General features: G+C 36.1%; 2 protein-coding genes across 8 annotated transcripts in view; one reads left to right on the top strand and one right to left on the bottom strand.

The window, feature by feature from the left end:
* Window positions 1–5,377, top strand: part of LOC107717365 (UBX domain-containing protein 11) — an 8,821-nt gene extending 3,444 nt beyond the window's left edge. The window contains 10 exon segments of the mRNA XM_074560101.1: window positions 381–435; window positions 1,333–1,403; window positions 1,558–1,797; window positions 1,799–1,858; window positions 2,001–2,078; window positions 3,197–3,347; window positions 3,419–3,522; window positions 3,592–3,665; window positions 3,783–3,920; window positions 5,068–5,377. Of these exon segments, the coding sequence (XP_074416202.1) occupies window positions 381–435; window positions 1,333–1,403; window positions 1,558–1,797; window positions 1,799–1,858; window positions 2,001–2,078; window positions 3,197–3,347; window positions 3,419–3,522; window positions 3,592–3,665; window positions 3,783–3,920; window positions 5,068–5,242 (1,146 nt within the window). The 3' untranslated portion in view covers window positions 5,243–5,377.
* Window positions 5,378–6,006: 629 nt separating this feature from the next.
* The window catches only part of cep85 (centrosomal protein 85), a 24,098-nt gene continuing 17,234 nt past the window's right edge, over window positions 6,007–12,870 (bottom strand). For 6 of the 7 annotated variants that reach the window (XM_016524071.1, XM_016524069.1, XM_016524068.1 and 3 more), the window contains 6 exons: window positions 12,123–12,277; window positions 11,897–12,014; window positions 11,771–11,821; window positions 9,836–9,943; window positions 9,511–9,742; window positions 6,007–7,532 (listed from right to left, as the gene is read on the bottom strand). In XM_016524071.1, the coding sequence (XP_016379557.1) occupies window positions 7,366–7,532; window positions 9,511–9,742; window positions 9,836–9,943; window positions 11,771–11,821; window positions 11,897–12,014; window positions 12,123–12,277 (831 nt within the window). In that variant the 3' untranslated portion in view covers window positions 6,007–7,365. The remainder of the gene's footprint in view (window positions 7,533–9,510; window positions 9,743–9,835; window positions 9,944–11,770; window positions 11,822–11,896; window positions 12,015–12,122; window positions 12,278–12,870) is intronic. The other variant, XM_016524072.1, reaches the window with a different exon arrangement.

Here is a 12,870-nt window from a genome sequence, read left to right as displayed (position 1 = left end):
AAAAAAGGCCTCTAACACTAGCTTGCTCTATTCTTTTTTTTTTCTATCTTTTTATTTATTATATGACTTACAAAAAACCTTGCTACGTGTACTGCGTTAAGCTAACTGAGACTTGTTATAGCACTTGCGTATCATTGCTCTTTTGTTGATTTTAATTGCTTCCATTGTCCTCATTTGTAAGTGGCTTTTGATAAAAGCGTCTGCTAAATGACTAAATGTATATATACTGTGGACTCAGTGTCTAAATCTGCTTTGCTGTTCAGTTTAAGTATCCAAGTCTGTGTTTACAATGATCAGATGTCTCCGGGTGCACGGCTGATATCATTTTTTCAGGTGTCATGTGGTATTAGCTCTCAATTTCCTTACATTTCATGCTCAAGGCAAGAAGAATAGCAGTTCTGGAAGAGCAACTGAATCTTTTGCAAGAGGCAAAAGGTAATTTATTATTTGTTAAACAGAAATTAAAATTGCAGAAATATTGAGTTAGCATGATATAGACTACAATAAGATCAGTATGAACCAATAAAGAAAACATTTTATTATTAGGTTTAAATCCCTTTTTAAATCACCCAATTCCCATAATTGTAATGAAAAAAACGATAATCATGTATTATTTAAAATTATGATTTATAATGTAATATACATTTTAAGTATTTATTGTTGTACAGTAATCTATGCTGATTTTAACAATGTAATTGTTTTGTTGCATTTTCATTATCTAAGCATTTATCTATGCTAATTTTAATAAATAATAAAATATAATTTATTATTATAATTTTAATTATTTATTGCTGTAATATATGCTGATTTTAATAATATAATTTTAAGTATTGTAATTATACATTTAACTAATATACATTCAAGTATGCATATAATATACATTCATCATGCATTTAACTAATATGCATTCAAGTATTTATTACACAAAATAATGTTCTTTTTAGCAGCATCATATGACCCCTTTAATACCATTTTAAATTTTCATAATCTAAGCATTTATCTAAACTGATTTTAATAAATAAATTTCTATTAATATATTTATAAAGAATTTGTTGAAATCTATGCTGATTTATTTTTTTTTTTAAAGCCATGTACGATTCTCATCAATGCTACAGGTGTAATAATCTAATGAGGCTCATCAAATAAAATAACAAAACTCATAAACAAACCCAACAGTAAAACATCTGGACATTATTACAGGTGTGAATGGATAATTTGGGGGTGAAATATGACCCAGGCTTACACTAAAGTACTAGTTTTGCGAATGCTTTTTTTAACCAGTTCAGCAGTCAAAAAGCTTGTCTAAACAAATGTGTTTGTCTTTGGCTTTAGATAAATCTACAACTAATGAGAAACTGGTTAAATTGTGCCTCAGGCTTCAAAACCAAGTGTGGGAAATGGAGGTGAGCAGCTTTGTGTGATTATTTTCTTTCAACCGGTTACCTACGTAAATGTTTGCTATGGTACGCAGACAACAAAACAGCGGTCATTCCTGTATAATTACACCAAAATGAGTTATTGTAAACTCAACAGAATGGCATGTTCCCACCCACACAGAAGTTTCTGAATGATTATGGAATGATCACGGTTGGACGATGCAAAGAACATGATGAGCGGGCCAACAGCCAACTTCCTGGAGCAACTAATGCACGCAAGACTTTCGAAATTAACTATGACCTGGTCCTGCAGAACATCCAGGAACTGAACATTGTAGCAGGGGAAGGGCAATCCCATGTGACCGCCACTCCTGGTGGAGCCAAACTTACCCAGCAGTCTTCCATACCTCTTTGGCTCTACAAAAAACGGCATTGTCATGTTCAGTGGTCCATTCCGCTCTTATCAAGACCCAAGCACACAGGTACAGTTATTTTCCTGCTTTATCACTTGCATCACTTAGTTTGACTACATAAATACCATACATTTTCCACAGCCAGCTTCCGTTTACTGTAGATGAATAATCAGATTTGTCGTTCCTTGTAAGTTTTGCCTTCCTGTTGCAGGAATGCATGCAGGACTTGATGGATGGGTTTTTTCCTTCTGAGCTTCAGGACAGGTTTCCTAATGGTGTGCCCTTCCAGGTGCGGACTGTGAATCCATGCAGTTTTCATCCTTATGATTACTATTGCTCATATTTAGGATAATGGATTTAACAAATCCCTAACCCTACAGTTCACAAGCTTGGGCTGATAATAGTTTTAAATGTTTTTGAAAGTCTCTAATGCTCACCAAGGCGGCATTTATTTGATCTAAAAATACAGTAAAGATTAATATTATTATTAATACTTAAAACATCGGTGCTGCATAATATTTTGGTGGAAACTGTAATAAATTTTTTAAGGATTTTTTTGATGAATAGAAAGTTGAAAGGAACAGCATTTTTAATTGATGAATTAATTTAATTGTAGTGACCCAAAACGTTTGAACAGTATAATGTGGTGCTGTCAAACGATGTCTCTAATGCTCACCAAGGCGGCATTTATTTGATCTAAAAATACAGTAAAGATTAATATTATTATTAATACTTAAAACATCGGTGCTGCATAATATTTTGGTGGAAACTGTAATACAATTTTTCAGGATTTTTTTTAATGAATAGAAAGTTGAAAGGAACAGCATTTTTAATTGATGAATTAATTTAATTGTAGTGACCCAAAACGTTTGAACAGTATAATGTAGTGCTGTCAAACGATTAATCGCATCCAGAATAAAAGTTTTTGTTTACATAATATAGGTGTGTGTACTGTGTATATTTATTATGTATATATAAAGACACACACATACAGTATATATTTTGAAAATATTTACATGTATATATTTATATTATATATAAATATATTTAATATATAAACATAGCATAGTTTTCTGAAATATATACATGCATGTGTGTATTTATATACACATAATAAATATACACAGTACACACATATATTATGTAAACAAAAACTTATTTTGGATGCGATTAATCTTTTGACAGCACTAGTATAATGCAAGTGTTCAACTTTACCATGTCACTCGTATTATAGCTCAAATTAATACTGATATTAATAACAATTATTATTATTATTATTGTTAAAACGCTTACCGTTTTTATGTGGTGTGTGAAAAATCCCATTGACTTAAATTGAGGAAGGATGCTATATATAGTTATAGTGATCATTCTTTAACTGTTACGTATGTTTTTGAATCACACAAACAGGTTCATGACAAACGGTAAGAGGAGTTCATAGTTAGGCGACCAGGGACTGAGTTTCCTGGAAGAGGACAAACTATAGATGGAGCAGGAAGGCATTCAGTGGACAGTTTTGAGCAGACCAGCTCCACAGCACCAAAACGGAGTCAGATACCAGGTTTGAACATGATTTTGGAATGATTCACAGTTACTGTATTACATTAAATTGCCAATCTGTGTGGCATTTAGGCAAAAAGCTGTCCATGGAACAGTTCTTGCAGAAGCTCCCTGTGACTGTGGTGAAGGAAGGCAAAGTGATTAGTATACGTGACTCAATCAAGGCTCATCTACTGGTCAGTGCAGTCATGTTTCAGTCTTGTTCAGACACATTTCCCACTGAACTGAATTTTGGTTTTGTTAAGGGCTTTTCTGATGGTGCCAAAAGTCACTCGGCGACCACTGTGGAAACATTCGCCCTGCAGGCCTTGAGAGAACGGTATCAAAATCCTAATCATCTTAAATTCATGACCAAACAGAAGAGCTTTGATAGCGAGCATGAAATTTGATTAGAGTCCCTGACATTTCCCATTCCCACCCATGTGGTGTGATTCAGTGAGACGAACTCTACACAATCACAAAAAGGCATCACCACACTACGACTGAAGTCTGAGGATGGCATGGAGACGTTTATCATGAAAATGTACTTCACCGAGACCATTAGAGATCTCCGTCACTACTTGGATCTGAAAAGGTTTGAGATACGACTATCAGTTTTTAAAATCAATACCACAGCTCTGTTTCAAAATGTAGAGAGCTGGCTCTGGAGCATTTGAAGATATCACACATGCTCTAGATGTAGGCAACTTTATAATGTTGCTTCCTTTTGACTAAATTTAAGGCAGCATTACATGTATTCCCAAAATGTACTATAATAAACTCGTACTTATGATTCATCCAATACTGAAATATTTATAAAAAGGTCATAAAAAAAAAAAAAGATAATTTTCTCTGAATTTACTCATCCTTAGGCCATCCAAGATGTAGATGAGTTTGTTTCTTCATTGAAACTAATTTGGAGAAATGTAACATTACATCACTTGCTCACCAATGGATCCTATGCAGTGAATGGGTGCCGTCAGTACAAGAGTCCAAACAGCTGATAAAAACATCACAATACACACAACACCAGTCCATCAGTTAACATCTTGTGAAGTGAATAGCTGCGTGTTTGTAATAAACAAATCCATCAAGGCATTTTAACTTAAAACTGTCACTTCTGGCTAAAATATGAGTACATAATCCATAATAACGCTTCCTCCAGTGAAAAAGTCCATCCACTGTTGTCCTCTCACATCAAAATCCTCCAACAAATATGTATTTGATTAGAACTGTTTTAGACTGTTTCAGCTTGTAAATGGTACTGGATCTGTGCATATGTTTCCCTCCTGATTCAGACGAGATTACTTTTTCAGAATAAAGCAAAAAAAAATAAAAAATTAATTACAAACAGCTTTTTCGCTTCAAACGACGTTAATTAATGGACTTGAGTCATGTGGATTACTTGTGGATTATTGTGATGTTTTTATCAGCTGTTTGGACTCTCATTCTGACGGCACCCATTCACTGCAGAGAATCTATTTGTGAGCAGGTGATGTAATGCTAAATCTCTCCAAATCTGTTCCGATGAAGAAATAAACTCATCCACATCTTGGATGGCCTGAGGGTGAGAATTTTTTTGCAAATTTGAATTTTTGGGTGAACTATTCCTTTAACACCATTTTACCTGAAATGTATGTATGCTGTCTATATTTAGAAGCAGAATTATTGCAGAGTATATAAGTTGTCGCCCTTTTAAAGTAAGTTTACAGACAATAATTTGAGCTAATCTCTTTTGACAGAGGACCGGGTGCTGCACCATATGACATCATTAGTGCATTTCCACACCAGTGCTACAGTGATTACACCCAGACACTGCTGTCCTGTGGTCTGACTCCAAATGCAGCGCTGCTCCTGCGTCCTCAAGCCTCATCACACAGACAGTGTGCAGAAACATACAGAACAACCCTTAACTAAAGAAGAACAACCATCATCTCATGTCACATAGCGTGTGGGCATCATTAACGCACTTTAACGGTGATGCTACAACACAGCACGCTTCTCTCACTGCTCATACACCAACATGTATGAATTTTGGAAATTGATCATTCAGCAAGGAAATCTCAAACACATCAATAAATAGGTTTACAATAATTTTAAAGTAGTAATCAATTTGACAACTAAATTATTAAAGAAATTTAAATGACAATAATTTATCAACTGATAATATAAAAGCTCTTTTTCTATTTTCTGTAAATGAACAATGAGGAGACACCCTGTCTCCTGTCAAGGTGATCTATGGGTTATAATAATCTTCCATATTATTGTAAATGTTCCAACTAAGTCTTTTAAACATATTTTTTGCATTATTTGCAGAAATCCATTTACAAATAGTCTTTTGGGTGAGGTCAAATACACGGAAACATCCCTAGAATAAACGGGTTTGGCTGCTTTAGCTACTCACATTATTAATAGGTGCAAAAAAAATAAAAATAATGTAACTTTTTTTCTTGTTGAATGGTGTGTACTACTTCTGCTTGTAATTACATATTAAATGTCAATACGTATTAAAAATGACTACGTTAATTGTAATTTCTATATTATCAAAAGAGAACACGTTACAGCTTTATACATACTAAAAACAAACATTCAACATAAGGTTACATTTGAAATACAAAGCTTTATTTCTAAAAACTGAAACAGCTTAAGACAAATATTATATATATATATATATATATATATATATAAACAAACATTTAGTGTTGTTAGAAAGTTTCTGGCATGTAAGGTTTGCCTGGCTGGTTTTCTGTTAAACTTGAAAGAGATCTTACAATATATAAAGTCTGGTGCATTGTCAAATTACATTCACACTTGGACCAAAATGTAACAATTTACCACGCAACACTCCCCACAATATATGGTCCCTTTATGTAATAGAATCCCAATACCTCGGCAGTCACACATTACAGTAGAAAGACAATTAGTGTTTACATTGACATGTTGTGCAGCAAATACAGGTTACTTCCCTGAACGCAAGGCATCTGCTCTAATGTTTGACATGCACTAATACAATATTTGCTTCACCAGTTGGTTTCCTCTGATGTGTTGATTCAATAGCGTGGCTATTTTTATAGCTGATAAAACAAATTATGAACCAGACAGCAAATACATCATGGATTACGACAGAGCACATCATATATCCTGTTATTTTACTGGCAAGACAATCCTGCCCCTCAATACCCCAACACACAAACATAAGCAAATGTCACCAGTTCAAATGATATGTGACCCAAAAAGAATACATTTTTTTAGTGTGTTAATTTTGCAGCAGCAAAGAACCTAATAATGTCATAAGATTCTCAAGAATACTGATAATATGATCAGTTAGTCTGCAATTAAGAGATCCTAAACTTAAACGGCATTCAATTACCTTTTTTTATTTAACAGACAACCAGAATTTAATATTATGTTTACAGCTCCCTCTTGCTTTAAAATGTCCCTGTTTATTGGTCTGCATAATACCGTGTACACCAAGACTCTTTACAGCATTATGGAAACTGTTCTGATAGGTCTGTCTTTGATCACGTTGAACTTTAGTTGGTATATAATATTAGGGAATGTCTATTCTTTATACACAAATGATCTGCTGGTGTAATTTCAAACAGCCAGAGGTGGCCAAATATTTCCTCAGCCTTAGATTCTGTGTTTAATGTGGTACGTTCTGTTTACTGTAAGATCATGGATACCAGTTAATGTCTTCTTGTTTCACACAACCAAGCGTCACTCACTTTGCCATTGTAAAAAACACACTTAGTTGTGTCTTAGTTGCACCAAAAGATTAAATATTTTCAGTTGATTGTCAACTTCATCACAGACGTTCCCAAATACATGGAAAGGTTTATATTAAATCATTCTCTTTCCACTGCACACAGTCACCGAAATCTTAGAAAAATATCTTGTGTATAAAAATAGCCCTCTGGTTTGCGAGATTACAGTGTCCTTAGTGTCGCTAATCCTTCATGAAGAAGGTGTGTGTTGCTAGAGATTGTAGTGTCTTTAAAGGCACTCGTCATGTGGAGTTACCCTCATACTGTCCGAGCTCACTGAGTGATGCAGTTTTCTCCCATATCCTGAGCGTAGCGGTCAGAGACTGTGGTTCTCAGTTCCTCAACGTCTCGATGGAGCTGCTGAGCTTCCTGCAGCTTCTTCTGCAGCCCCTCGGGGCTCAGCCAGTCCTCCCACTGCTCTCCTACTGGAGGGGGAGCTGCTGCACACAGACAGATAGACACTGTGTCAGAGTCACCATTGATGACAGCCACAACACAGATAGCACAACAAAGCTGCTATACTGAGTTTCCATCATAGCATGGTGAAAACTGTTGAGCCGTAATCACCACAGCTAATACAAAACAATAGACAATAGTCTGTACTAGGAATTTGTGATATCAGTCACAGTGAGTGTGATATTCTCCATGTATGTGTGTACGTGTATTAAGACAGACTTTAATTGTGGTTCGGATTTAAAATTAAGCAGCAAAAACGTGTTGGTAATTTTGATTCATTTTCTTAAATCAAAGTGTCAACTTCAATTATTAAAATACAAAAATCTTTAAATAAAAAAAAAAAAAAAAAAAAAAAAAAATGAAGTCAAATGATACAAAATGTAAAATTATTTCAATTTATCAAATTAAATCAAAATTGAAATGAACAAAATGAAATATTCTTAAAGGGGTCATATGATGTTGCTAAAAAGAACATTCATCCATCCTCCATAAAATGCGCAGCACACATCTGAATATTTGGGTTGAACTGTTCTGGAACAGTGTTGTAAATACAACTTAACCACTGATTTCTAGTCGTGTCCACTTTTGGAAGACCAAACAAAGTAGTTTCGCTTTCACAACGAAACACATGGCGGGCTAGAGTGAACGGAGGCCGGCTTGAGTGAGAAACACACAGCGCCTTCACGACATGGCGGCGGCGGCAACAACAATACTACAGCGAGAATAAAAGTTACGCCTTCTTTCTTTGCGTGAACATTTGGGCGGCGTTATGCAAATCTTCCCACATAGTGACGTAGACATGTGGGGGCGTGTTAGAACGAGCCGTTTTAGGTAGGCGTGGTTGACTCTTAACTTTTATAAAGAATATCTCTTTGCAACTTTACAGATCTTCTTTATGCACCAAGAGCTTGTAACACTTCAAAGAGAAAGGAAAAATTTAAATCGCATCATATGACCCCTTTAAATGAAAACATTCCTTGATTATTTACATTTAGATTTCATTTGAACTTTTACTGTGATAAGCTCTTGCATTAGACATTTTGATTTACATTTTAATCTCTAACATCAGTAGCAAGGGCGTTTTTTTTTTTGTTTGTTTTCAAAACAACTTTAAAAAAAAGGGTAATTGCGACTTTATCACAATTCTGACTTTTCTCAGAATTCTGAGATATAAACTCGTAATTCTGATAAATAAAGTCAGAATTGCGTGATATAAACTCGCAATTGCGAGTTATAACAAAGTCCCTTTAAGGCAAGCCATGTCACTCGAGCATGCAAGTGCAGCTCCTATCTCTTTGAATGGGGAAACATCAAATTCTCCAAAAATCACCAATGAAATCTGACAACAACTGTCTCATAAAAGTTGTTTATTTTGCTCAAATAATTCTATAAACTCGCAATTCTGACTTTTTTCCTCAGAATTGCAAGTTTATATCTCGAATTGTGACTTCTCAGAATTGGGAGTTTATATCTCGCAATTCTGACTTTATAAGATGCAATTGTGAGTTATTAAGTCAGAACTGTGAGACAAACTCGCAATTCTGAAAACATCAGACTTTTTTCCCCCTCAAAACTCACAAATATCTTGTAATTCTGACTCCATTTCTCAGAATTGTGAGTTTATATCTCACAATTCTGAGAAAAAAGACAGAATTGCGAGATGTAAACTTACAATTGCGAGAAAAGTCAGAATTGCGAGATAAAAAGTTGCAATTACCCTTTTAAGTTTTTTTATTCAGTGGAGGAAATGGGCTTCCATAGTTTTACAAGTTTTTTTTCTATGGAATTTTTTTTTTTTTTTTTTTGAAAGCTCTCTGCCGTGTTGTTAAGCTACAGCCTCATTTTGATTCCTGTCAAAAATTAAATATAGCACTAATCTGACTAGGGTCTTTTATATCCAGGCATTATCTGAAAGAGTGCTAGTCTTCCGTATAGCATGTTGACAGCAGAGGGCGCACTTACAGGCAATGCCGAGCAGCATGGAGAGGTTTGGGTCATGGCCCTGAGCCCGCTGGGTGAGAACGTTGCAGAGGGAGCGGAGGTCACACAGACAGGCAGCCATCTCTCCATACAGCTTCTGGGTGAGCCGGGCTCCCATAGGGAGCAAACCACGACCACTCGGCGCCTCCTCACCCTGAAGACGCTCTTGCAGTGTCAGATTATTTTCCATCAGCTCCTGGTTCTGCGCTGAGAGCTGAAATACAAACACATGCACACCCTCAGTTCTCCTGTGTGCTATAAAAACACAAGGCAAAGAGCTGAATATGCATTATGGTCAACTTCTAACCTCTTTCATAGCGGTGCGTAACTGCAGCAGACTCTCCTCTTTCTCTGCAACCTCCTCTCGCAGGGCCTGACTACTGCACTCCTCCTGAGAGAGCTGCTCCTCCAGAGTCTAAGACAACACACACACACAATATTATGGCTGTAAATTAAACATGTTCCTCATATAAATTACACTGCAACTGCTTTTGGTGCAGGATGCTTTGATTAACATTTTAAGTGTACTTAAAGGGAAAAAATACACTATAAGTATTTGAATATATAGACTTTAGACGTTTTGTCTACACTAAAATATCAGGTGACCTAAAGAACCCTCCTACTTTGAGTAAGATGTTTGTAAAGATTCTTCACCTCCTAGATACTATTGAAAGTACATTCCTGAAGACTTGATCATAGAATATGATGCCTTGCCCTTAGTGATATGCATTTACTTAAATTACACCTAATTACAGTCTTTAAGACCAATTCTTATTCAAAACCGGTTCCATTTGAAAGAAAAGAAAATACTGGAATAGAATGGTTTTTATGATGTTCGTTTCCATTAACGGCTTTTAAATATAATTTTTATCATCTACACTAACGTTTAAAAATAGGAATAAATTCATATTTAATTTAGCAAGGATGCTTTAAATTGTTTAAAATTGACAGTGAAATACATTTATAATGTTACAAAAGATTTTTATTTCAAATAAATGCTGTTCTTTAGAAAATTTATTTAACAAAGAATACTAAAAAAATTAATTACGGTTTCCAAAAAAAAAAAAAAAAAGTTTTCAACATTGATAATAATAAGTGATGTTCATTGAGCACCAAATCAGCATATCAGAATGATTTCTGAAGGATCATGTGACACTGAAGACTGGAGTAATGGCTGCTGACAATTCAGCTTTGCCATCACAGGAATAAAAAAAATTGACATTTTAAAATATAATAAAATATAATAAAAGTGTTTAACAAAAAAGTTTTCTTGTTTGTCGTTTTTTTTTTTTTACTGTATTTTATCAAATATATGCAGCTTCGCAAAAAAAAAAAATCTTAGACCTGATGTCTAGTAGTCCTGACCAGCATAGACCGATTTGCAAACAAATTACTTCTTAAGGCTGGCCACACACTAGATCTTAGATCTTCTAATCTTACCCGATTTTAAAACCATGTGAGACCACAGACATGAAGACAGTTTCAACCGATTTTTATCCTTATAATCCTCTGAATGCACACACCAGACCGCGAGACCAAACACTTGTTGATTGTAGGAATGATTTCACAGTGACACGAGATCTCACGGAGACCCACGAGATCAAACGTGACTAGAGAAACATATGGAGAACAATTGATGTAGTAAGCTTGCTCTCCTGGCGCGTGTCTGTTTCACAGTGAAAAACAAAGTATAGAAAAAAAATATGGGCGATGTTCTCAGTACTCTGCTTTCGTGGCTGCCATGTTTCAGCTATAGAAGCACGCAACACCCGGTAGGTGACGCTTGCTCGCTCTCATTGGCCATCACGGGTATCGCGTCAGAGGCAGCCCGATCAAGAGTTGTACATATCAAACGTGTTTGATATTTACGATTTGAGTTCGGGGATGCTCTGTCTCGATCGGGAGCAGTTAACCAATCGTAATGACACCATACAAAAAATCATTTGCGGCAAGCCTCGAATCAGGCCACACCCCCCGATCGTTCAGGGGTGCAAATTGGCCTTAAAATCTTCTAGTGTGTGGCCAGCCTAAGTTGTTATTAATGAGCTCATAACAGAAGAGCATGACACTAGCAACAAGGTCACAGGTTCGATTCCCAGGGAATGCATGATCAAATGTATACATCATCAGTTCACACTCTGGATGAAAGTGTCTGCCAAATGCAAAAAAAATTATGTAAATATAGGTTAAAAATGCACTCGCTAAACAAATAAAACTGAATTAAACTGAAAGTAGTCTTTACCCTGATCTGTGAACCAAGCTGCTCCATTATCCTGAGTTGCTTTTCAATGACCTAAAGAAAGAAAGATTCATTCAGATTTAGCATCCCTTAGCTAAATTAAGTGTTACTGCAAAGTGAATAAAAAACCTTTTTTAGTCGCTGGTGCTCCTCTTTCAAGGTAGTGTTTTCTTCTCGTAGCTTCTCTATGTCAAGAGAAGGCAATCTCACTCCATCCTCAAGGCTCTCCTGCACTCTGTTCTGGAGACTAAACACAAGCAAATCAAACAATATTAGACCCCACACATGGCAATGCTTCAAAACCTAATGAATGGACATTTTTGTGCAAGTAGGGCTTGCATGTTTTTTTTTCTACCTGATGACTGTTGTAAGCAGTTCTCTTTCCTTGCGTCTCTGTTCTTCCAGTTGGGTCTCTTTGTTGTGCACAGCACTGCGGGCCTCCTCCAGTTTGGCTTCCAGATCTCTGACGGTGGCCTGCAACTGAGCTGTCCTCTCCTCTTCCTCCTCCAGCTGCAATACAACATCCGTAACTGAATTAAAACTGAGGACTGAGAATGAGAATAACAGCTGTTTAAATGGGCAGTCTAAAGTGCTGGGTGATGAATAGGCAACATTAAAGGGGTCATATGATGTTGTTAAAAAGAACATTATTTTGTGTATTTGGTGTAATGAAATGTGTTTATGCGGTTTAAGTTTAAAAAAACACATTATTTTCCACATACTGTACATTATTGTTTCTCCTCTATGCCCCGCCTTTCTGAAACGCGTCGACTTTTACAAAGCTAATCGGTCTGAAAAGCAAGGTGTGCTCTGATTGGCCAGCTATCCAGTGCATTGTGATTGGCCGAATACCTCAAGCATGTGACGGAAATGTTACGCCCTTACCATATTGTGATGATGCCCTGTCAGGCCGGAGCGACGAGGCAAAAACATTAAAACCTGTTATAAACGAGGCATTTGTTGCATCCAGTGGGGACATAAATCTAGCGTAGCATTAGTTCTGGCAGGTCACGTTAGTCAAGCTCGCATCAGCTGACTCTCAGTTGATCCCCATCAACCTATGGGAATACGACACCTATCTAAGCATTCATATATAAGGTCCC

This window comes from Sinocyclocheilus rhinocerous, unplaced genomic scaffold (assembly GCF_001515625.1).
Source record: "Sinocyclocheilus rhinocerous isolate Xijiao unplaced genomic scaffold, SAMN03320098_v1.1 scaffold933, whole genome shotgun sequence".
Lineage (NCBI taxonomy): Eukaryota > Metazoa > Chordata > Actinopteri > Cypriniformes > Cyprinidae > Sinocyclocheilus > Sinocyclocheilus rhinocerous.
This window is presented reverse-complemented; position numbering and strand designations above follow the sequence as displayed.